Raw genomic sequence first — 24,324 nt, 5'->3', positions numbered from 1 at the left:
ATAAAAGTAAGATCTGATAAATATTCACATAGCAATAGGGCTTTCTTCGTTTCATGAGTTTTAATCACTCAAAATAAAGGTGTAGCTCCTTCAAAAAATGGTGAAATGTGGGGTAGTTTTTGAGAATTTACATTTGTGTAGAAAATATTTGGCAAGTATAAGTAAGTTATTAATGACATATTCTAGTTTTTTGTCTTCCATTACGAAACCAAATCTAACACTATTGTAAGTCAGGGGTGGCATATTCATATTATTATAGGATATCCAATTTTTGAAGTCCTTCCAAAACAAAACAGATACACTACAAGAAAATATTAAGTGTTCCAGTGTTTCTACTTCTGTTTTACAAAATGCACATTCATTATTGTCTAAATTGAATTTAATTCTCAAAAATTCACTACAGGGGTAAATGTCATTTATAGTTTTAAAATGTACTTCTTTGGCTTTAGGGGGAATAGGAAAGCCAAAAAACCTACATCTAATTCTCTTAGCAATCAAAGCAGAGTATTCCTGCAAATGAAACTTTCTTTTCAGAGACAAGGGAAAGTATTCTTGGGTGAGAGTAGATCTCAAAAATTTGTTGTTACATGTCTTCTCTAAAAAGGAATAGCCCTCTATAGACAGGGTACACAGACTGGGTGTTATCGGCGTGTACATTAAAGTTCCCTTAATCATACTGATGAAAGCTTGTGGGATCGCTTTAATCACAGCCCAGTAACTGCTTCTGGAGCATGTAAGATTATATTTGTGAGTAAAATCATCCAAATTTAATATGTTACCTCTCTCATCCATAAGATGTTGAATAGACCAAATCCCCTGCTCCATCCATTCTTTGAAATAAAAGGCCTTCTTTTTTATTAATATATATCGATTATTCCAGATTGGGGTGTTGTGGGGAGAAAAGTTGTGTTTATAAATTAGTTTCCAATAATGGAGGACTTGCTGGTGAAATTTGGATAACTTAATTGGCAGTTTCCTGATCTCAAAATCACATTTCAACAAAAATTTAACACCTCCAACATCCATGAATATTTTGGAGGGTAAGTTAAACCAGAAATGTTCACAGTGAGTAACAAAATTTTTTAACCACTTAAGCTTCAGGGTTCCATTCATGGGATCAAAATCAATTGCGTTCAATCTCCCTTCTTCTATTGACTTAACAATGCAACCCTTTCTAATATAATGATGTCCATTTTTCCAAATGAAATTATAAATAATCTGGTTGATGTTTTTAATCATATTGGCAGGGATAGCCAAAGAGTATGCTGGATAAGTAAGTGTTGATAAAGCTTCCATTTTAGATAATGAAATCCTCCCAAATATAGACAAATCCCTTTTTAGCCACAAGTTCAAAATTGTTTTAGTTTTCATCAAAATGCTTTCAATATTAGTTTTCTCTCTCTAATAAGTCCTTAGAGATATTAATACCCAGATATTTAACTTCATTTTTAATTGGAATGCCTTGAATAGATACTAGGGGGTGATCATGAATAGCCATCAATTCACACTTGTTCAGGTTTAGATGAAGCCCTGAAGCTTTACCTCGGTTTCTCTACTGTCTCTGATACACGTTTGCTCTTCGGGGAGGCCACACAAATAAAACAAGCTTATATGTCTCCACACCAGCAGGCGGCAGTATTTAGAAATGCTGCTATTGAATGGAACACGTCAGAAAGAATGACGGCTGTATGATGAGAGTCGAGTGCGCAGAGCCCCAGAGGGAAAGCTTTTTGGAATAACATCTTTACAGACATTAACTGACAAAGAGCAAGGCTTTTGCCACACAAATTCTGTATTAACAATAAAGTTAAACAAGTGCACATTAAAATCTTACACAATATATATGTAACTAATTAATATTTATCCAAACTTTTAGATATTGAAAATAAATGTACGCTCTGTGATAACGAAACTGAATCTTTAATTCATCTCTTTTATCACTGCTCAAGTTCGCTAACCTTTTGGACTCAGACTGAGAGATATATTGGGTAAAACGAAATATAATGTCAAAATTCACTGTTCAAGTGTCATCACTTGTTTTGATCACGAAAACAAGGAAATTGAATTTATAGTTAACTTGTTGATTCTGTTTGGCAAATTTCATATCCACAAATGCAGATTTACAAAAACTTCCCCCAATTTCTTCAGATTTTCAATTGAATTTTTAGAGTACATTAAAACACTACAACTCTTAAACTCAGTTAAATGTAACAAAACTGTCAAAATATATAAAGAACTATTCAAAGAGAAATATCCCCTTTTCCCTTTGTCATTTATATTTGTTGTTTGTTTTATTCATTGATTTTGTGTATGATTCAGAATTTTGCAATATACTTGTTCTGTATATCCTCACATTATTTTTATATAATGTATTGTTTATTACCTACTCGATACTGTATCAGCACAGATCGAGATACTGAGCACCCGTCTGTATATTCTACTCATAGTCGTTCAATAAAGTTTTGTGAAAAAAAAAGAAAAAAAGTCGAGTGCGCAGTGACGGAAGCCTTTTGGGTATAAAAAGCTCCTGGTGTTCGGGAACCGTCAGTGTGTTTGTGACGACTTGACATCTGGCTGCGACTCAGCTCCTGATTCCACTGAAACAGGCAAGTTTGTGTGAAACGTCTGTTCGCTGACATCATAACGTCAGCTGCCGTCACATGAAGATCATCCTAGCTGTTGTGTAGCGCTTGGTTCATAGTATGTACAGCTGTGTCGTCACTATCACTGAACATCTCATCTGACCACACACACACCAAAATCTGGACTTTTATGAAAACATGGTAACTGTTGATCAAAGTGGTGATCAATCTGAAGGAGCCAGTGCTAACATATGGTGTTGAGTAGTGAGATAAGGAAGAGTTACAACATCAGATTTGTGAATGGAGACTGGTGTGCGGGTCATCCTGTCTGCAAAAGGTCCAGGTGTTGCTGTGTGTAGGACAGAGGACAGTAATGCTGAGGTGTCAGTGTGTCCTCCTGTGTTTCAGTCTCCATGACGATGATCTCCAGCTGTGGTAGAGGAACTTCATTCAGCTGCTTCAGCTGCTTGGCTCTTCTCCTGGTGCTGCATTGCCATCAAATAAACAGGATTCATGGTCAGAAGGTGAGTTAAACTGGGTTATACTTTAAATCCCTGACATTCTTAATAAACCTCAGTGATGAGAATCATGCCTCACCATTGAAAAGGTGTGTGGATTCCTGTAAACTAAACGCTTCATCTCTGCAGGGAGTGTATCACAGGTAACGGGGGATCTGAACAGGCCGAACCCCCCTCTCAGCTTATTCTCTGCCACTGTACCACAGTATGCTGTGTCAGCTGCAGAAGGACTTGGTCCAGGTGGTGAAAATGGCACAGAGGATTGTGAGAAATAGGCTCCCAAGCCTGATCACTGTGCATACTACCAACCTAAAGCTTTCAACATCAGCAGAGACGCGTCACACCCAGGTCACAGTCTGTTTGTCCCTTTGTAGTCAGGAAAGAGATCCAGAACCATCAAAGACCCAAACAACAGACTGAGAGAGCTTCTTCTCCAGAACCAATTTTTTTCAGTTAAAAAAAGGTTTAAATTCACAAAAAGATGCCATATATATGTAGTAAATCTCCCATATATGTCCTCACTTTAACTTTTTAAAAACTTTATTTATTTGTAATTTTTCTATTATGTTATTATGTAAAATATCATGTGGTGCGGCCATCCAGACTTAATTGCTGTTTTGAAATTATTCTAAATATATTTAATTTTCTGCCCTATTTGGCATGATGGCATGAAGTGTTTTGTAGCCCTGTATTTGTATTTTCATCATAGAATACAAACAAATTTTGTCTGGTTATCTCCACCACTTTGGGACTTTATGTTGAAATCCGTTCAAAGACAGGAAGATGCATTAGCTGTATTACAACTGTTGTGCAGTACTTCTTTATGGTTTTTACTCACTATTGCTGTTTATCTTTTATCTTGCTCTGTATCCTGTCACAGATAAACATAATTTCGTTGTTTGCCCACAATGACAGTGTCTTATTTCTTATCTTGTATAAGCATCTGTGAGAGGAAAGCCATACAGTGGGATCCAAGAGTCAAGTGGTCTTAGACTCTTGGACCCCACTGCATGTTGGAACTTAATCTCTTGTGAGGCAAGTGAGGTAAAACTGATGCCTTCATATGTCTTTAATGTCCTGTCTCTAACAGTAATGTAACAGGATGATGTGGCAGAGAGACACTGAGGAGGAAGTCCTCTGTACTGATCTGAGACCAGTACTGGGAATTAAAACACACCTATGTCTCAAACACTAATACACAGACACACATGATAAATCTGGTTTTAGGGAAGGAAATCAACCTTTCACTGTAAAATGAAACAGTTCACCAAAGATACAATGATTTTTGTTATTGATTTTCTGCAGTCTGACTCTGCCCTAACTGTGGTGGAGAATACAGACGGAGGAGGAGGAGGAGGAGGTGATGGAGAGGAGGAGAAGGAGGAGGTAAATCTAAAGGTGGTCCAACCTACTGAGCAGTGGCAATCACTCAAACCAGGTATTGTAGTGGATCCTGTATGGACACTGTGTTACAGTCAAATTTGTATCAATTTTAGACTGACCTGTGTGTGTGTGTGTGTGTGTGTGTGTGTGTGTGTGTGTGTGTGTGTGTGTGTGTGTGTGTGTGTGTGTGTGTGTGTGTGTGTGTGTGTGTGTGTGTGTGTAGGCCAGGCAGTCCCAGCAGGTTCTCATGTGAGGCTGAATCTGCAGACAGGTCAGAGGGAGGTCAGACTAGGAGAGGAGCAGCTCAAATACTGGACCCAGGAGCACCAAAGGTACGACACAGCAGTGACCCTGATCTTCACACTGTTATCACTGTGTACCAGGTGTCAGGAGAACATGATATCATCAGTGAGTCTGTCTCTCCCAGGGACACAAAAGAGACCGGGTCCTTCTTCAGTCCTGATGAACTGAAACAGGCCATGAAGAAGATCAAGGAAGACCTGAACCCAGTGAGCAAAGACCCAGACCAGCAGGTATCAACACAAGACTGATGATTCAAGCTCTGACCAAACACACAAACTAACACAGCACATCGCACTTAAACTGAAGTGTGTGTGTGTGTGTGTGTGTGTGTGTGTGTGTGTGTGTGTGGTGTGTGTGTGTGTGTGTGTGTGTGTGTGTGTGTGTATCTACAGGCGTCTATATACCGCCCCCTAGAGGAGTTGAAGAGGGACATGGCTCAGTTGGACCTACTATTGGAGACGGATGTTCAGGTACATCATCGGTGTTCAGTCTCAGTTATTGATGAGTCAGTTAGTATTTCAGTGTCTGTCCACAATGAATCACACAGACCTTGACCAATCAGCTGATATTAATTTATGACAGATACTGATATCTGTGTTCATCCGTGTGTGATGACTGTTAATAAAACAAGGTAATAGTAGGTATTGTAATTGTAATTCAAGCATGATGTACAATTACTCTGTTATAACCAACAAGGTCATTTATATGCATCAGCATTCATGAGTTGCTTTGCTTTGACCATGAGAGTTTGAGAAAGAGAGAGAGAGTTTGCATTAGCAGAACCACTAACACTGTGTCAGGCCCTGCCAGTTGCTAAAAAACAACATAAACAAATAAAAGATGCTAACTACGCTAACCGTTCTGATCCGTCTGCTAGTCTCTGGTTCTGGTCTCAGACTCCTCATCTGAGTCTGGGTCTGACTGAGGCTCAAACATGTGGCTGAGTCTCTCTGATGTTTCCTCCACCAACCATCTTGATACTCTCTGCTCTTTCACTTGTCCACCTAGAGCAAGCAGGTGGTGGGCGGGGCATAAGATCTGATCCAGATTTCAAAACCAGGAAGTAAGAGTAGATGAGCTTCAGACCCAGTTTTTAATGTGAACCCATATTAAACTAAATATGAATTTTTTACAGAGTTTTTAGACATGTCTGGAAAGAGAATTTATTTTAATATCAGCGTACTTTCAGAAATGAGCCTAGATAATGGTTTTCATCTGTGCATTAAATCCAGCTTCCTGTAGTGCAGGTGGAAGCTTTACCTCATCACAGTGACCATGGAGCAGCTGTCTGTCTGTGATGTTGGTGTTATCTGACTTGGGGCTGTGTGAAGTTCTTATACACACTCAGTGTTTTACCTGCAGTAGATTCATTTTAGATGAGCAGCAGGAGCTGAGTGATGAGCTGCTGTGGACAGTGTCACAGAAAAACCTGTTTCAGCCACTTAAAAAATACAGAACTAAAAATCCAATATCAGTTTTAGTGCAGACTTGATTTAGAATATTTTCACTGCTTCACCTTCTATCAAAGCAGTAGCTCCAGGTAGTGCCAGACTAAAGGGCTGTTTTACTGAAGATAAACTGCTGAAAATATTCTAAATAAAGTGATAACTTCTACTGATATTGGATTTTTCTTCTGGGATTTTTGTAAAGTGACTGAAAGATTTTTGGGGACCCCGCCCACAGCAGCTCATCACTCAGCTGGTGCTGTGAAAGCGCTGATCTGAATCTGCTGCAGGTAATACACTCACTATAGATACCTCACATAGCCCCGTGTGAATGAAGTTTGTGGTGTTGTGCAGATAATGAGGCGTCTGCTTGAACAGTTCAACAGCAGCAACTCAACTGCAGAGCAGAGAATGAACATCCTGCTAGAGCTGGAGTACCTGGTGCACCAGGTAACACAACACACACCACACACACACACCCATTGACAAACATGAAAACCTGCAGATTCAGTGTGTGTGTGTGTGTGTGTGTGTGTGTGTGTGTGTGTGTGTGTGTGTGTGTGTGTGTGTTAGGTGGACAATGCTCAGACTCTCTGCTCCATGGGGGGTCTCCAAGTGATTCTAGAGGGTCTGAACAGCTCTGACTTGAGACTGCAGGAGAACTCTGCCTTTGTTCTGGGATCTGCTTTATCCAGGTACAAACACTCTTCACTGTGTTCAGCTACTGTTTGACTAAAAGCTCAACATCACACGTCTCCATCACAGCTGCACACCTGTGTAGTTTTAGGCTGATTGATCTCTCACTGTCCTTTCACCTCAGTTCACATGAGTGAACATGCGAGTATTGACACACTCATCAGAGACGCCTTCAATTAGTATCAGGCTTAACGAGCTACAAGAAGTGGAGCTGCCAGTGCTTTGTAAACTGTCTGGCAGTTTTAAGAAGGGTTACAGCACAGATGTTTATAAATGTTTTTTTATACTACATTTAATATGGAGAACACAATAACACACTTCAAGAAATTATTGATTTCATTTAATTTTATTTGTTCATTGTCTGAAACCAAACCTACACCTCTGTGTGAGTTTAAAATGCTGACTGTAGATGGAGCAAATCAGCCTGCCTAAATGCTGCTGCCATGGCCGTACCCAGGGTTTTAGAAATACTGAGGTCCAAAACTGCGCTTGCTAGCTGGGTTGGGGGCATTAGGGGGTAATTAGGCCTACATTGTTTGAATGTGATCAGGTCATTCAGTTTTTGTTTGTGTTGACTAGCACAGGGGCATAATGCTAATCCTTTCCTGGGCACAGTGGGCAGTACCTCCTCTTCCTCTCTCATCTCAATCACCTTCTCTTCTTCTTTTTCTGTCAGTCTCCTCATCTTGTCCTATTTATATGCAAATACCAACCAAAATATTGATTATAGGGATGTAAGCTCTTAGTACACATACACAACCCTATTTTACATTTCCAGTCAATCGACAGATCGGAAAACTAAACAATTTGTTAGCTAAGCGTAGCTAATTAAGGAACATTGTTAATTTGGTAACTAGACATTTAGCTACAGACAACATTTACCTCAGGAATTATCAATGGTGTCAATATAGGAAAGGGATTTAAATGTATTGACACAAAATACATTACATTATGAAACTTTTTCTTGGTTTTAATTGGGAAATGGTGCTAACCAACCTGCTTTCAGCACCTCTCGCGGCAGAGTGAAGTGCAGGTAAAACAGGACCCCTTCAAATTTTGCACAAATGTCCACTCGAGCACAAACTGATTAGATTTTGTTGGTCAAAGGTCAAGGTCAGTGTGACCTCAGAAAACACTTTTTAGCCATTACACAAGACTTCACAGCAATTATGACAAAATTTCACACGTATGGTTCATATTTTCTATGACTCTGGATAAACAGGAATGTAACCTGAAACTAGTCTGAGTGGAGAAGGCAAACAACCACCAGAAGGTGATTCTAGTTTTCAGAGGTTCCAACTCAGTGACATGAGCTGAAGTATCTGAGCAGCAGCCATTAAAAGAGCTGGTCCACTTCTCTAAATGATGAGGAAAGGAGCTTCAATGCTATTTTATCTCCTTAGCATAGGGTTTCATGCTGGGACCTTCCTTTATGAAAGGAAAGGAGAAAATGCTGTCCCACTTCCTTGTTGCAGCAACATTTGAAGCGAAGCACCATTGTAGTTTAACCATAGCAGAACCACATAAATGTAGAAACAACAGAGAAACTGTTTTATGTTTGTGACATGATCCAAAACTGATGGAACTCCTTGTCTGATCGACTGAAGCCAAAATCCATAAATATAGATTTACACTCTTTAAATCAGTCAGGAGTCATCATGAAGAACAAGCAGGTTGAATTTATACCAATTTAACAATAACAATATCATCATCATCATCATAACTAAATACTATAGCCTATACATAAATGTTGTTTCACTAAATCCACTCCCATTGTGCAAAGCACTAAAAATGAATATTCTCTAGTGAACAATTGTATAGAAATGTCAAAAGCACCTATGACAGGAAACTATAATCTTATGTCTGGATATAATTTATTCTGAGCTCTTGCACAGTTTATTTTCATTTAATTATTATTTTAATGGCTCAACTTTCTCTATCTGTTTTTTTTCTTTCATGTCATCTTATTTCAACATTTCAATCCTGTTTGTTTTGTTGTTAGTAAAGGAGGATTTATGCTCCATATGTTATAAATAAAGTTAGTTTAAAAAAAAAAAAAGTTTAGTGTCAGTGCAGTCAGATTCTTTTCCTACGTCCTTATGAATTCTCTTCACATCTTTGACCTCATGCCGTTTTCCATCGAGGAGAAGTGGTTAGAGAGGAGATTATTTCGACTTTTCCACTGCAGCCCTGTTCTTAGGTCTCTGTGTCCCCTGATATCAGATCTGAGCTGGTGTCTGTGTTTGTATCCAGCTGTTTGTCAGCTGTCTAACAGCTGTTTGTCCTGTAGTAACCCAGTGGTCCAAGTGAAAGCTGTGGAGAGTGGTGCTCTGCAGACACTGTTGACCGTGCTGGCCATTGCTCAGCCACTCAGAGTGAAGAAGAAGGTACTGACACCCTCTGACATCACAGCGACATATCGAGGTGAAACACACTCACCTGAGCTTTAACGTCCTCTGTGACTGTCCTCTTCTCAGGTCCTATTTGCTGTGGCCTCCCTCTTACGTAACTTCCCCTATGCACAACACAACTTCCTGTCACATGGGGGACTTCAGGTCCTATCAGAGCTGTTCAGGGCAGATGGAGGCGGAGTTCTGCGACTGCGCATTGTCACCATGTTGTATGACATGATCAGTGAGAAGGTACAACAACAACCTGTGTGTGAAGTTTGTCCAGGATGAGAACTCTGACTCTGATTTGTTGGTGATGGGGAGGCTGGTCTGGTCTGTTCCAACAGGAGCTGATCTCCCAAGCAGGTTTGGACCTGGTCCTGGATGCTGCTCATGACGAGCGTGTGCGGCAGTACTCTAAGGTGTCCCTGGATGGGGAGCTGCTGGAGAAGGGCTGGTGCAGTCTGGTCCCACAGCTGCTGGAGTCCACTGAGCATGACTACAGAGAGAAGGTAAAAGAAATGTTGATAATTAACAGGTTATAATCAGCCGTAGTGCTACAGGAACAGTATTCACCTATAAGAACCTTTAAGAACGTTTTTCTCTCAGGCTCTTCGGGCTCTGTTGGCGATGGCTCCGATGTGTTTGGACCAGTACCGCTCAGACAGCTCTCTGATGGACTCTCTGCTGTCTCTCCGAGACCAGTACCAACACATGGTCCAGTCTGAGATGATTCTGGGAGAGGAGAACAGCTACTTCACAGAGTTGGTAGAACTTATAGATGCACTGCAAGTCAAAATGAAAACGAAATGACCAGCGTAGTGACCACACTGTGCAGAGGATCACACAGACTGATATAGACTGATACAGACTGACTGACACAGACTGATGGAGACTGACACAGACTGATACAGACTGACTGGTGCAGACAGACTGACAGACTGATGCAGACTGACTGACACAGACTGACACAGACTGACACAGACTGACACAGAAGCCGCTTTTCGACCAAAAATAGTTCCAGGTACTTTTCCTCAGAAAATGAATTGAATGAATTTGACAAACCAAGCTTCATTGATGACCTCTGAATGTTTTTTTGGGGTGGGGGTGGTTAACATAGACCCTCTTCACAGCAGACATATTGATTTATCGAAGCAGGTAAAATACAGGTGTAAATAATAATGGTCCCATTCCATTAAGTGACCTTGTAAGACCAGAGCCCTGGAAGAGGTTCACCTAAATGCAATAAACCCGTCATTAATGTTATGAATTCCACATGTCAAAATATCTGCTCTGAAAACAGAGTGCATGGCTATGGAATATTTTATTTTATTTTGATATTTAAATTAAATTAATGTTTAAAAAATATTTTGTTGTCTTTCTTGGAACAAACATCCCATGAGTCTGTGGATCCCCTGCAGGGTAACCTTTAAACTAAAGCAGGCATGACTCAGTGTTAAAAGTAAAATGTAGTGAAGCTATAATCCTATTGGCATTTTACTTTTGGATAGTTTTTTCTCTCACCTGGATGTTGCTGTTATGAGCCCTATAAACACTGCAACCTTATAAACACTGCAACATCCTGACTTACAGTCACATCATTGTGACTACAAGTTAGGATGTTGCAGTGTTTATTAACTGCAGTGTCTATTACAGAAAATCTGTCATCCTTAAATTTCACCATAGGAGCTGAGACCTGATGAATGTGTCACAGCCAACAGCACTTTACAGGAACAACATTGTAGATGTAATTCACCAGCACCAGAACAGCCCAGAATATGACCATAATAGATAGATAGATAGATAGATAGATAGATAGATAGATAGATAGATAGATAGATAGATAGATAGATAGATACTTAATTTATCCCCATGCGGAAATTCATGTGTCCATTAGCTCATTGTTGATAATAATAATAATAAAAACAAAAAGAAAAAAAGTTAATAATAAATAAACAATAATAATTATATTAGTCCACTTCCTTTGGCTGAGGTGTTGTATAGCCTGATGGCAGTGGGAACAAAGGATCTCCTGAACCTCTCTGTTCTGCAGCACAGTGAGATGAGATGTTTGCTGCACCTGTAGCTGCTTCTCTGTCCTGCCAGAATGTTGTGGAGAGGATGGTTGGTATTGTCTAAGATGGCCTCCATCTTACATTGCATGTGTCTCTCCACAACAGTCCTGAGTGAATCCAGACTCCTGCCAAGCACAGACCCAACCTTTTTGACCAGCTTATCCAGTCTCTTTGTGTTCATGTCAGACATGCTGCTGCAGTAGACTGCAGTATAAAAGAATACACTGGCCACCACTGAATGATAAATGTGCAGCATTTCACTGCAGACATCAAAGGACCCGAGCCTCCTGAAGAAAAAGAGCTGGCTCTGCCCCTTCAGGTAGATGGCATCCATGTTCAGGGACCAGTCCAGTTTACTGTCCAGGTGCACACTATTTACTATTTATAAGTGTGCACCATCTCACTGTCCTTCCCTCGAATGTTGACTGGCTGAAGGGTGGGCCTAGACCTCAGAAAGTCAATGACCATCTCCTTGGTCTTGGAGGTGTTCAGAAGGAGGCAGTTCTTGTCGCTCCATTCACTGAAGGCCATCGTCAGATCCCTGTACTCCTCTTCCTGCCTGTTCCTGATATGCGCCACGATAGCTGTGTCATCCGAGTATTTCTGGATGTGGCAGGACTCAGAGTTGTATTATAAGTCTGCCATATTCAGGGTGAACAGGAATGGAGCCAGAACAGTACCCTGTGGAGCCCCAGTGCTGCTCATCACTGTCCCTGAGACACAGTTACCCAGCCTGACGTACTGTGGTCGTCTTGTCATGTAATCCACAATCCAGAACATTTAGCAGGGATCCACCCCCATCCTTTCCAGCTTGTCTTTATGAATGGGGGGTTGTTTGATGTTAAATGCATTTAGAAAAATGAAATTAAAGAAAGAAATCAAAGAAGGGGCGTCGTGTGGCGTAGTGGTCTAAGCAGGCGCCCCATGTGTAGAGGCTACAGTCGCTGCAGTCGGCCCCGGTTCGAATCCCGCATGTCATTCCCCCTCTCTTTGCCTCCCCGATTCCTGTCTCTCTCCACTATACTATCCATTAAAGGCATAAAAAGCCCAAAAACTACCTGTCTCATCCAAGTAAGAATGGGCCCGGTGGAGCATGTAAAGGACAGCATCATCCACTCCAATATGTTCTCTGTAGGGGGTCTACTGCATGTTCAACCTGTGGATTTAGAAGGTGGAGAAGCAGCTGCTCCAGGGTCTTCATGATGTGTGATGTGACGGTCTGTAGTCATTTATCTCAGCAGGTCGTCCTACTTTAGGGACCGGAACAAGACATGATGTTTTCCACAGGACCGGGACCCTCCCTGTTTGTAGACTTAAGTTAAAGATTCTCTGGAGAGGCTCAGCCAGCTGGGCTGCACAGTCCTTTAACAGCCTTGGACACATACCATCCAGGCCTGTTGCCTTTACGTAGCCTCTTGAGTTCCTGTTGTAGAACAGGTTGAACTCATTGGCCTTGTCCACATCACCTGATGTTGCCTGGCTGTTCTTCTCTTTATAGCCAGTGATGGTCCTCATCCCCTTCCACACCTCTCTGGTGTTGTTGTGCTACAGCTTCCTCTCTACTTTCGTTTCATAAAGTGGATCTGTGTCTGTCAGACATAGATAAAAACAGGTTTAGTATTATTGAATGCATTAGACTGAAGAGTCTCTCTTCAGTGTTTGGTCCAGCTTTAGTTAATGGGGTATAAGTATCATTATGTGCCTGCAATGCAGTAGCATTGAAGGCATATATTGTTATTATGTGCCTGTTCTGTAGCATTGACACCATTGTTATTCAAATCTTTATTGGTAGGATTACTGAATGAAGCAATCCCAGTATTTGTTGTTGTCGGGTCAAGAAACTAACATTCCGTTTATTATTGGTGGGATTGCTATGAAGCCTTCCCACTCTCTGTTGTCAGTTTCTCTTTATTTTTAATTTTGGTGGGATTGCTGAATAAAGCAATCCCACTATATGTTGTTGTCAAGTCCGCTGCTGAATGCTGAGGCATTCACAATATTGTTCTTCAAATCTTTATATTTTATTATTCTTACTTCTTCCGCCTTTCCATGGTCTCAAACTACTCATTCATACTTTTTCGTACAGAAACCATTCAACTTTCAAAATGTTCAGCTTGTTCTGTAAATTATCAGATATATACAACTTTTCTGTACTATTTATATTTTTTAAAATATTAAGCTTTTATAAATATTATGGTTTTTGCCATTCAAATGAATGGAGATGATGTTTAAATCCTTGAACGCTTCAGCCTCTTTGAGCTTCAAATATTTCAGCATACTTTCAGCTACAGACTTAATTCAAAGTTTATAATGTTTACAAGAATTTCAGCTATTAAATTTGTATATAACTTTTTGATATCTTGGGCAATTTTTTTAATTATCACAGTTTTAGTTTCATACTTTTTGCATTACATTTGTGACTTTATAATGGGCGTGTATTGCACGTAATGTTCGGGGCTAGAGGGGATGACATAATCGCTGAGTGGGAGAAGCTCCAAAGTTTTTCTGAAAAAAATCTGTGTAACTTGTCCTTACAGCCACATATTTCGGTCTTGACAAATAATTTCTTCCTCATTAGTAGACAAATTTGCCCTGTTTCATACAAAGTGTCTACCTTAGCACAGAGACTAACAGAATTTTAAAAGTGACCCTTCAAGGGTTGCGAGAACCCTCAAACTCTCCTATAGACTGCAATACAAATTTAGGAGCAGATTTCAGGAGAAAACCAGAACTGACCCCACTTTGTAACTTGCTCCTTTTTCCACATTTTTGGCTCTAGAAACACCAAAACCACAAAGAGGTGTTCAGGAAAGTCTTGTGGCGCTGACCATGTGATAATTTTGCTGATATTATGTACTGTTTTGTATTAAAAGGCAGGAGTTTGAGAGGTTCGCTGACCCCTTTCTCCCATAGATTTGATTTGAGCTCTGTGTCTTCAACAGCCAGACTTTCTCTCCTACACACACACACACACACACACACACAGAAATGGACACATAGAAAAGTAGACAGGTAGACAGACAGACGGGCTGATACACAGGTTTCATTCAGGAAACATCTGTCTGACTCCACATTATATACAGTATATTATAATTGGTGGATTACTTTTGGAGCTCATTGTGATTGGTGGATTACCTTTGGAGTTCATTCTGATTGGTGGATAACCTTCAACCAGTGTTTTCCAGGTGCTACCCTTTTGAAGGAGAAAGACAGGTGGGCACCCAGTGAGACAGCATTGTCACCATGGCAACCTTGGAGCTGAGAGAGGGGGCGCTAATCTGGGTCAAATTACCATATTAGAGACTACTCTGATATCTCTGGTGTTTATCAACCACTTTGCTGACATTTCTGCAATGATTTACAAACGGTCAACTCATGGTTCTGATAGGAGCTACTGTTTTTTCACAGATAGCAGTCATTTGAGGCTCGTCGAGCCAAAATCACACTTATATCTGTGTCAGTTCTGTCTTCCAGCTAGACACAGGTGTTCGAACCAGCTCGTTAAGAGGCTCTTTGATCTCTGTGATGTTTATACACACACACACAAACACACACACACACACACACACACACACACACAACACACACACACACACACACACACACACACACACACACACACACACACACACACACACACGGGAGAAAGCTGTTAACAAGTTAGTGCTCATAGAGAGAGATTACAGTACAGCACAACAATAAATACAGCAGTAGAAATATTGAATTTACTTTGAGCTTTGAGCTACAGGAACTGTTCAACCATAGCTCTCCCATAGACTGCAATACAGAATTCAGAAGCTAATAGTCAGGGCTCAGCAGGTGCTACTAATGCAGTATCTGGGCAGAAATGGCTGATTCTTATTGGCTAATTGGATCCCCCCCCCCCCCACACACACACACACCATCACCACCCCCACCCCCAATACCCCATTTTTATCACTTAAGGTACACTAAATAACAAACACCTCCGTATAATGTAATATACACTACATCCTCCACAGTGATCAATTGAATCAACAACTGTCTAAAACCATTTTAAAAATAAATTGCCAACTGAGTTTATTAGTAATTACCAGGTGTATGCTCAGGCTCCAAATTGCCTATGTGCAATTAATTTGTAGATTTTGTCGCTGTCCTCACCTGGGAACTGACATAACCTAAAGATGTTCTTAAATTTTACAGTTTTAATATAAATAAATAATAATATAGATATCATTATTATCACCCTATAACATGTTTTACCCCTCCATCCCCATTTTCAAATGTAATGCATTAACACCTTTACTCACCTTTTACATTTAAAGTGACTTACTTTGTTCTTTTATCTGAGATTATGAGATTTTACACAGTGATTTACTTCTACTGATGTCGTTTCACTAATACTAGTGATGCCGTTCACGTGCTGATGTGCTCACGTCAGTGTGGTGATCTCCAGTCAGTTTCTGTTACTGGTGGAGTTTATTGCTGCTCTTTCTGAACACAGTTAATGTTGCTGTTTTTTTCATCAGTGTCTAACTACCGGCTGTACATTTAAACTTACACTAGTTCTGCTCCAGCACCCAGAGCTCTCTGCTCCTTTTAGCAACTTTCACTAACTCAGCAGTTGTTTACATGTTGGTAAGATCTGCTAGTTACTTTAGCTTAGCAGTTAACACTAGCTTCTCTCTTTTTCCCTCTCTCTCGCTTGCTCAGTGTGGGGTTGTTGTAACTTCAGTGTAGAGGATTGTGAGGATTTATTATCTTAGGCGATGTCTGCTGTCTTTAGGCACAGCTCCACTCGCTAACTGGAGCTAACTGTGCACTCTAACTGCCATCTCTGAAAATTTTCCTCAAAAAAGTCCTGTTTTTTTGTCCTGTATCACCCAGTTTCAGTCTCAGTCTCATTCTGATATCTTTTACAGTTTTTGAGGAAGTGATGGGAGTACCCTCCTCTTCTCCCTTTGACTTCAATACAAATTCAGGAGCAGGTGTTACTGGGCAGAAATGGGAAAAGCTGATTCTGATTAAACTCTAATTAAACTCATTAATTCTTAGCCTTTTAACTCAGATTTGAGATCAACTCTAAGATAAATCAACACAGTGTATGTGCGTATACTTGTGTGTGTGTGTTGATGTGTGGTTCTTTGCATGTGTGTACATGTCTTTCTATAATTGTGAGGACATATATATATATATATATACACACACTGTTGCCCATAAAGTTCGAATAATTTTGTTTTCAGACACAATCCTCTGTTTATTCCTATTTAAATGCATCAGTAATCACTTTTGACCAGGTGCAATGATTACATTATGTGTCCCAATTACCCAGGTGAAATTAATATAAATTACATTGTCACAATCATTTCATGGAAAGAGGTAAAAAATATTTGATTCCAACTTTATGAGCAACAATATATATATATATATGAACAGCATCTCCACGAGTTGGATTAACCTCCAAAATAAATGTCTCAACATGGTAAGAGGGAATTATTGGCCTGTACAAAACCTTATGCAATTTATACTGCCAAACACAGAAGCACACTTTCAAAATAAGAGCCTCAAAAAGGTAAGGTCATAAAATTTGGTTCTTAGAAGCTATCATCTATATGGGGACATAGTGTTATAGCTTTATTGATGATCAGCTTCTGTTAGGGCATGTACATGTGTCTATAAATGTCTTGCTATGGTTGTTTGTGTTTGAAACCATCACTGTGAGGTTATTTTGATCAGTCTTGACAGCTTCAAAAGGCTTTTTGAGGGACAACTGCAGTGACTGAGGTCAGTGTCAGGATAAGTCTCTACGACATGAATGAAACTGAAAGTAACCTCCTATGTACAGATTGAAACGAGAGAAGTGAGCTACACGCACCAAGCAGCAGGCACATTCAAAATTTCTCCAGAAAATTTGTAGTTATCATTATTACTATGGTTATTATTGTTTTTTATTTTTATCATTAATTTTATGTATTTTTTTCAGTATTCAGATTATCTAATGTCATATTTACATACACTCCAACACCGTAGGTTCCATATGCACATCTAAAGAAGTACACCAAGTCTTTATCGGTGCCTTATTCTGAAAAGTCAGAATAAGGAATCGGAAGTACAGGCGGAAACGGAAGTAAATATCAGTTTGTTGATATGTAAACAAGGACAAAGAAGTCAGCAGAAATGTTTATTGAACTGTGACATAAATGAAATGCAACTACACGGCTCACTGTGAGCTAACGGCTAACATTTATACACGTTTACTTTTTCATAACAAGTTCCTAGGTGGTGAGTACTGCGTTTGTTTAGTTACGTTTGTTAGCATTGTTAGTAGAGTGCTAACCTTTACCCTATACGCTAACGTAATAATTTGATAATAATGTAGTAATAAATGGGTCAGAACGTCAACATGTTTATGGAGCTTTCTGGGTCGTAATGAGTTTGCTACAGTGGCTGGATATATTTCTTTTCACTTCAAAAATCAAGTAAAACGTGTGATATATATATATATATATATATATATATATCAAAATGTAAACATATCAGTGTATGTATGTCACTGTACTATATAGATTAGTATGGTGTAGTTGGCTTGCAATTGATTAACATGTAAAGCTGTTTGACTTTACCATCTTTACACCTTCTATAGCAGCATTATCTTAATACACTGTTCTCCATTTTTCGACATGAACATTTGTTTATATTTGTCTCTGTAACTCCTATTCACATGATTCACACTCAGTATGGTTGGTTAACTGTTTTGTCGTGATATTTTTATGTCTTGTCAAGTGAAGTGGTTTAGTTTGAGATCTTCACCTCAGGTAAACTCCTAGTAGTCATGAGTATGTCCCTTCTCACAGGTGTGTTACTGAGCAGTGATGGAGCTTTCTCAGAGGGACAGGCTGTCAAAGCTGGTGGAGGAGCTGACCACATCAGGACAGCCTCAGCTCAACCAGGACAAGATGAAGGAAATAAAGAAGATCTGCAAGTATGTTCCCACTCAGACTGATTAACTGTGCAAAGACAGCTGTGTACTGGGGAATACTGAGAGCAGACATGTTGACCAGTGATAGTACTCAATAATTTCTATATATTTTTTATTTCTAACTATATTTATTGTCTTTTTGTTCAAGTATAGCAACACCTTACAACATGCAGCACACACAATCCACATACACACCCAAATATTCATAAAGCGCAATGGTCATATCTTCATGACCATTTGGTTAGTTGCAGTTGTCCATAATTTTCAGTATGTCCACACTCAAAACGCAAGAATTGCTCCACTGATCCTGAGGGGAAGTAACTACACAATAATATTTAGTGCGAGTAATAATGTTTCAAAACATCTGTGAGCAACTTATCTGTGAACACAAGAAGGTTGGAAAAATAGCATGAAACTATCAGAGGCCACTGGAATTCAAAGTATTATAAGAATAATAGTGACATTTAAACACTCAGGCGTTAGTATGTGGAGTCCAGTGAAAATAATTACACTAATTAGATTTAAATTATGATGCAAGCTTAACACCTACTGTATCAACAGATTCTTGAAGACAGAGAGGGAGTCTCTGCTCTGATAGACTTTGGTAGCTTGCACCATCAGGGAACCACAGACCAGAACAGTCTGCAGTCTAATACAGCATGTAGGAGGTGTAATCTGTGCTGCTGTTTATCTATATTGCATTATGTTGAAAGATGTTCCTATAATTTTGTCCATCGCATTCAAATCAATGCAGGAAGGCTGTGCAACAGAAACTCCTCTCGCATGGTGAAGTGCAGTTCAACAGCAGCACAGATCATAGCCTCCAGAATGATCACACAGTTCAATCAACAGCTTATTTACACAGTTTGAAACACAACCTGAACATTATAACCTCCACGACAGAGGATTTATTACATGACTGTAGTGTTAGACTGACTTGATTTTAGTGAGGTGCTACTAATAAACTGACAACTGAGTGCATGACCACACACAAGGATATTGATAATTTTGTTTGATACACCACAGATGAGACCCTGTATAAAAACCATGGGGCTAATCACAGTTGACTGTCTTTCACTCAGAGTGTCTAATGACTGCATAGACCACCTGTACCACCTGGTGATGTCCCAGCTCAACCAGGAACACTCTGAGATAAGACTGTCAGCTTTCCAGATCACCAGTGAGCTGTTCTCCAGATCACACCACTTCAGGATGCTGCTGGTCGACAACTTCCAGGTACATCAACAGAATCTACAGGTCTGCAGGTGCTTAATCCACATTGGACACCACAGCGGTTGACTGTACTGACTGATAAGTATTCAGGTTATGAGGTCTTACTCTGGTCACTGGTTTGTACAGTAATTTTATTCCAGCTGAATTGTGGAGATAAACCTTTGTGTAAACAAACTGTGTTAAACAGGATTTAGTGATAAATGTGATTCTGTCAGATCAGAAATGTTGTTGTCTTCTTGTGCCTTCACACACCCCCTCCCCTCCTCCTGCAGGAGTTCTTGGAGCTGACAGTGGAGACTGACTCAGACCAGCCCCTCCCTCCTCCCAAAGAAGTAGCCAGGAAACTGAGGTCATTGGCCATCCAGACGGTCCAGTCGTGGCAGGCGTCTTATGGAACGGCATATAAGAAGTTGGCTCTGGGCTACCACTTCCTCAAACAGGTTAAGAAGGTGAGAAATTAGTGAATGAGACTGAAGCCAGCATCCACTAAACCTCAGCTGCTTTTAAAATATTTCTTTTGTGGTTTTGCCCAGGAGCTTCATGTCAGAGGTTAATTAACACACTTTCTAATTAACATGAAGATATGGATTCTGCTGTATTTGGTGTGAAGTGGATAAAAATGGTGAAACTGTTTTACTGTGAGTGGTTACACACAGTATTTTAAACTCTGTGAAAACCCTCTGCTATGATTCATATTTAGTTTAACTTGGTTTTCACACATAAAAACTGGGTCTGAAGCTCATACTCTTACTTCCTGATTGAGAAATCTGGATCAGGCCTTGAGCCCCGCCCACCACCTGCTTGCTCCAGGTGGACAGGTGAAAGAGCAGAGAGCATCAAGATGGTTAGAGGAGGAAACATCAGAGAGACTCAGCCACATGTTTGAGCCTCAGTCAGACCCAGACTCAGATGAGGAGTCTGTTGAGACCAGAACCAGAGACTAGCAGACGGATCAGAACAGTTGGTGCAGTTAGCATCTTTTATTTGTTTATGTTGTTTGTTAGCTTGTAACTAGCAGTGGCTGACACAGTGTTAGTGGTTGTGCTATTGCTAACTCTCTCTCTCCCTGTGCTGAGAGTCATTGGTCATTGGTTCACTCCAGTTCAAGGTGGAAATACTCGGTCATGGTGTTGACTGATTATTTCACTCATCATGTCTTGTATTATATAAAAACATCATATGGATTATTATCGAAGCTAATTTTGTTAGCAGTGACTTCACACAGCATACCCTTGAGTCTGGTGCAGTCAGGTTGTCGGTGTAGTTGGGCTTCCTTAGTGTCCTCAGGTACTGAGTCACATCCGCCCCTCACTCCAGCACAGCTTCACCCTCTCATCCAAAAATATGGTTTACAAGGTTATCATAATAGGCTGCAATCTGTTACCTGTGGCTGGCCTGGCTGTGTGTTACTCAGAAAACAGTTAGCCAATCAGATGAGAGGCTCAGAGAACAATGCAAATGTCCTGTTCTTGTGTGAGAGAAGAATGTTTTTTTATTAAAACCACAGATATGTGTTGTAATGGATATGAAAACTCCAAATAAAACACTGGAGAAGCGTCAAATATGCAACCCTGTAATTCAATTTTATTTTGTGGTGCAGGTAGAGATGTATAATTTGTAAAATGTCTCCACTGTGGAATCACAGTCAGACAGTAACACACATCGCACTGAGCAACAGGATTAGGCATTAAAAGTGAATTTAGGATGTTTTCATGAGCAGGTTTTATTTCTCAGTAAACTTCATCCAAAGTAAAGAGTAAAAACTTAGATCAGATCAGAATTTGCTGTGACCGCCTAATCACCATTACATTTCTTCACTGATCTCTCAGAGTTGTTTTTTTTATATTCACGGGTTTATGGTCTACATGGAGTAAAAATAAAAGTTTTTCTCCAGTTACTCTCAATAGTTTAGGTTTCAGTCACTGTTTGATATAAAAGGAGTGTGTAGCTGCTTGTATTAATGTTGAAAAGCAAATAAAGATATTTTGGAAAAAGAAAAGGAGTGTGTATCAACATGAGGCTACATGAACTGGTGGATCAGAGGTGAAACGTCTTCAAGTATCTACAACAAGTCCAGCTGCCTTCAGTTCAACTGTTCTTAGACAATAACAGAAGTGTGCACTTCTCTTGGTCAGGAGTCCTTCAGTTCTCCACCCTTCAAGAAGATTTAAATGGGCCTGGTGGAGTATATCAGGAAATAAACAAACAGTGTCAGATGATGATCAGTCCTCTCCCTATTGAAAGTAGTAATTCCTGTCTAGTTGCATGGTGTTTTCCATGTTGTGATCCACATATGAGAGATGTGACATCTCCGTGTTGCCAGGTGGACTTCCAGGATGCTGAGGCCAGGACGGTGGCAGAGAGGAGGAGGGAGGAGGAGAGACAGAGGAGGATGGAGAGGATCTACAAGGAGAGGGTGGAAACAGCCTGCAGAGACATGGAGGGTAAACACCACATGAGTCATAATGAGCATCATGAACTGGTTATTTTATTACATTAACAAATGTATTTTTCCTCTGATTGACGAAAGCACTTCTTAAACTGTCCTGTGTTAGATTTACTTTTTATTTTTTTGTATTCAATGCTAAACTAAGGTTCCTCCGTTCTGTGTTGTTGCTGTTTGTTCCCTCTTCCATGAAGATCAACCTGTTAAAAAATGTGCTGATGGTCCAGTGATTGTTGGCCTTTTATAGCTACACTGTATACGACTGTGTATCATGGTTACTTCAGTCATTTCTTTACGTTAATGCTGATAAAACAAAGGAGGACTGTTTATTTCAGGAAATCTGTTGTTATACAGGACTCTGAAACCCTGGTACACGATAACAAATAACTTGGGTTATTGACACAAACCACATGCTGATATAACAATATACTGTGTGTTGATTCAAGCATAATAGCGTCTTTAAATTTCCTCAAAGAATTAACTCTTTTCATTTTTGTGGATTCATAATGACTTAAGGTTTTGTTCTTTTGGAAACTCCAGCCTGCATCAGAAACAGACTCAACAGTCTGGTTTAGGAGCCTGGTTCAGCTCTTTGATATAATAGGCATGTTCTTAATAATAATGATAATCTTTATTGTTCACAGGCTGGTTAAGCACATCATTGTGACTCACAAACAATAAATACAATAATAAACTAGCACAGCATGCGGAGTACAAACAACAATAACAGACATGATTCCTGTGTGAATGATGTTTGAGTTCAACAGAATTATTGCATTTGATATAAAGGACTTAGTATAAATGTGCTTGGTTGCTGTAGCAGCTCTACAGTGCCTACCTGGGGACAGTTTAGTGAATTGAACAGGATCAGGCAGTTTGTGGAGCTTTCTGTTTCACCTGGTTTCTGTATACACACTAATTGTTTCTGCTCTTTCTGCTCTTTCACAATTAAAACACTTTCCACAGGACCTCTGTCAACAGTCTCTAACATGCTCTTGCTTATATCATATAAGTCTAATTTCCTAATCAGATACAAGAACTGCTTTGCTTTTTTTTTTAAAATTTGTATTCAGTGATGGCTGTAAAACTTAAAGTGCAAGCAAAAAAGGTTCCTAAATAGGAAGACTGAGGCTCTTCTGGCCCAATCATTTGTTCAGGTAGTTTGAGTAACTTCCAGCTGTAAGGACTAAAAGGAATAAATCTTCCTTGCTTCAAGCTGTGGCTCTGGCCCCCTCACAGAAGGTGTTAATTGTGTCTTTCATCTTGTCTATACTTTGCTGTACTGTGTTTGACCATTGTCACCTGGCTTAATTAATTGATGTATATTTCTAATTTTACATAAATCATGTTTCTTTGTCAGAGTTGCAGCAAGAAATTGAGGCCACGCTGACAGAGATGGAGTCCTGTATGAAGCTGCTTTTCCCTGAGTTTAGCCTCACAGACATCCAGACAGTAAACAGCTCTCCTTCACACTCTGTACCAGCCAACCATTGTCCATCAGCTGATGAACAGCCCTGCTGCAGCAGAGACCTGAGGGACGACAGGACAGGAGAGGGGAGCAGGGAAGAAAAGACAAACTGTGGCACAGGAAAGAAAGGAGGCAAAGATGAAGGGATGACGGAGGGGAAGGGAGGAAAGAGAAATGACCGGGAAGAGGAAAAAGGGAAGGGAAAGAAGGAGAGAAGAGAAGTGGAGGGAGAGGAGGAAGAAGTGGAGGGAGAGGAGGAAGAAGAGGAGGAAGACGAGGAGGGAAGTATTGAAGAAGAGGAGGAGGAGACTTTTGATGGAGACTTATTTATTAGAAACTCGGGGCTCATATCTCACTCCTACAGTCTGGACCTGAACCTCAATCCTGGTGAGTACAGCTCAGGCACACATTACAACACAACTAATTCTGTCTGTGATGTTTATAATGTTCAGTGTTTAAATATTAGAGACCAAAGACATTCAAGGAGATTCAGTCTGAAAACATGTAACATCATGATCTCTGTGAAAGTAGCATTTCTCACATGATTTCTTCATTGGATTACACCATCAGGTCAGGCTAAACTCTCAGTGAGCACTTTATTAGGAACAGCCCACTAACACTGGGTAGTTCCTCAGTTCTTCCGGTCATTGATCCACTAGATGTTGAAACTTTCCTCTGAGACTCATTACATCACATTTACATTTACTCATCTGTCAGATGCTTTTATCCAAAGAGACATCACTTGGTGTTTTAGTCATGTAGGGTGTTAGAGGTGTTAGCAGAGGAGGGGCTCTCTGATGAGATGAGTCTTCAACAGATTTTTGAAT

The 24,324-nt window shown here is 40.1% G+C and overlaps 2 protein-coding genes across 3 annotated transcripts in view; both read left to right on the top strand.

Annotated features, from left to right (window-relative positions):
- The first annotated feature begins 2,502 nt into the window (after nucleotides 1-2,502).
- Nucleotides 2,503-10,685, top strand: sil1 (SIL1 nucleotide exchange factor). The gene is made up of 12 exons (XM_056383582.1): nucleotides 2,503-2,606; nucleotides 2,991-3,106; nucleotides 4,406-4,538; nucleotides 4,707-4,815; nucleotides 4,911-5,016; nucleotides 5,179-5,256; nucleotides 6,586-6,681; nucleotides 6,805-6,926; nucleotides 9,218-9,314; nucleotides 9,405-9,569; nucleotides 9,665-9,829; nucleotides 9,927-10,685. Exons 2-12 carry the CDS (start codon nucleotides 2,996-2,998, stop codon nucleotides 10,128-10,130), a joined length of 1,386 nt encoding a protein of 461 aa, XP_056239557.1. The 5' UTR covers nucleotides 2,503-2,606; nucleotides 2,991-2,995; the 3' UTR covers nucleotides 10,131-10,685.
- Nucleotides 10,686-17,488: 6,803 nt separating this feature from the next.
- The window catches only part of uvssa (UV-stimulated scaffold protein A), a 55,481-nt gene continuing 48,645 nt past the window's right edge, over nucleotides 17,489-24,324 (top strand). For both annotated transcript variants that reach the window (XM_056382967.1, XM_056382966.1), the window contains exons 1-6: nucleotides 17,489-17,653; nucleotides 18,226-18,353; nucleotides 19,433-19,586; nucleotides 19,856-20,032; nucleotides 21,907-22,027; nucleotides 23,390-23,884. In XM_056382967.1, coding sequence (XP_056238942.1) covers nucleotides 18,244-18,353; nucleotides 19,433-19,586; nucleotides 19,856-20,032; nucleotides 21,907-22,027; nucleotides 23,390-23,884 — 1,057 coding nt within the window. In that variant the 5' untranslated portion in view covers nucleotides 17,489-17,653; nucleotides 18,226-18,243. The remainder of the gene's footprint in view (nucleotides 17,654-18,225; nucleotides 18,354-19,432; nucleotides 19,587-19,855; nucleotides 20,033-21,906; nucleotides 22,028-23,389; nucleotides 23,885-24,324) is intronic.

This window comes from Seriola aureovittata, chromosome 8, assembly GCF_021018895.1.
Source record: "Seriola aureovittata isolate HTS-2021-v1 ecotype China chromosome 8, ASM2101889v1, whole genome shotgun sequence".
NCBI classification, from domain to species: Eukaryota; Metazoa; Chordata; class Actinopteri; order Carangiformes; family Carangidae; genus Seriola; species Seriola aureovittata.
Note: the sequence above shows the minus strand (reverse complement) of the source record. Positions and strands in the feature narration are given on the sequence as shown.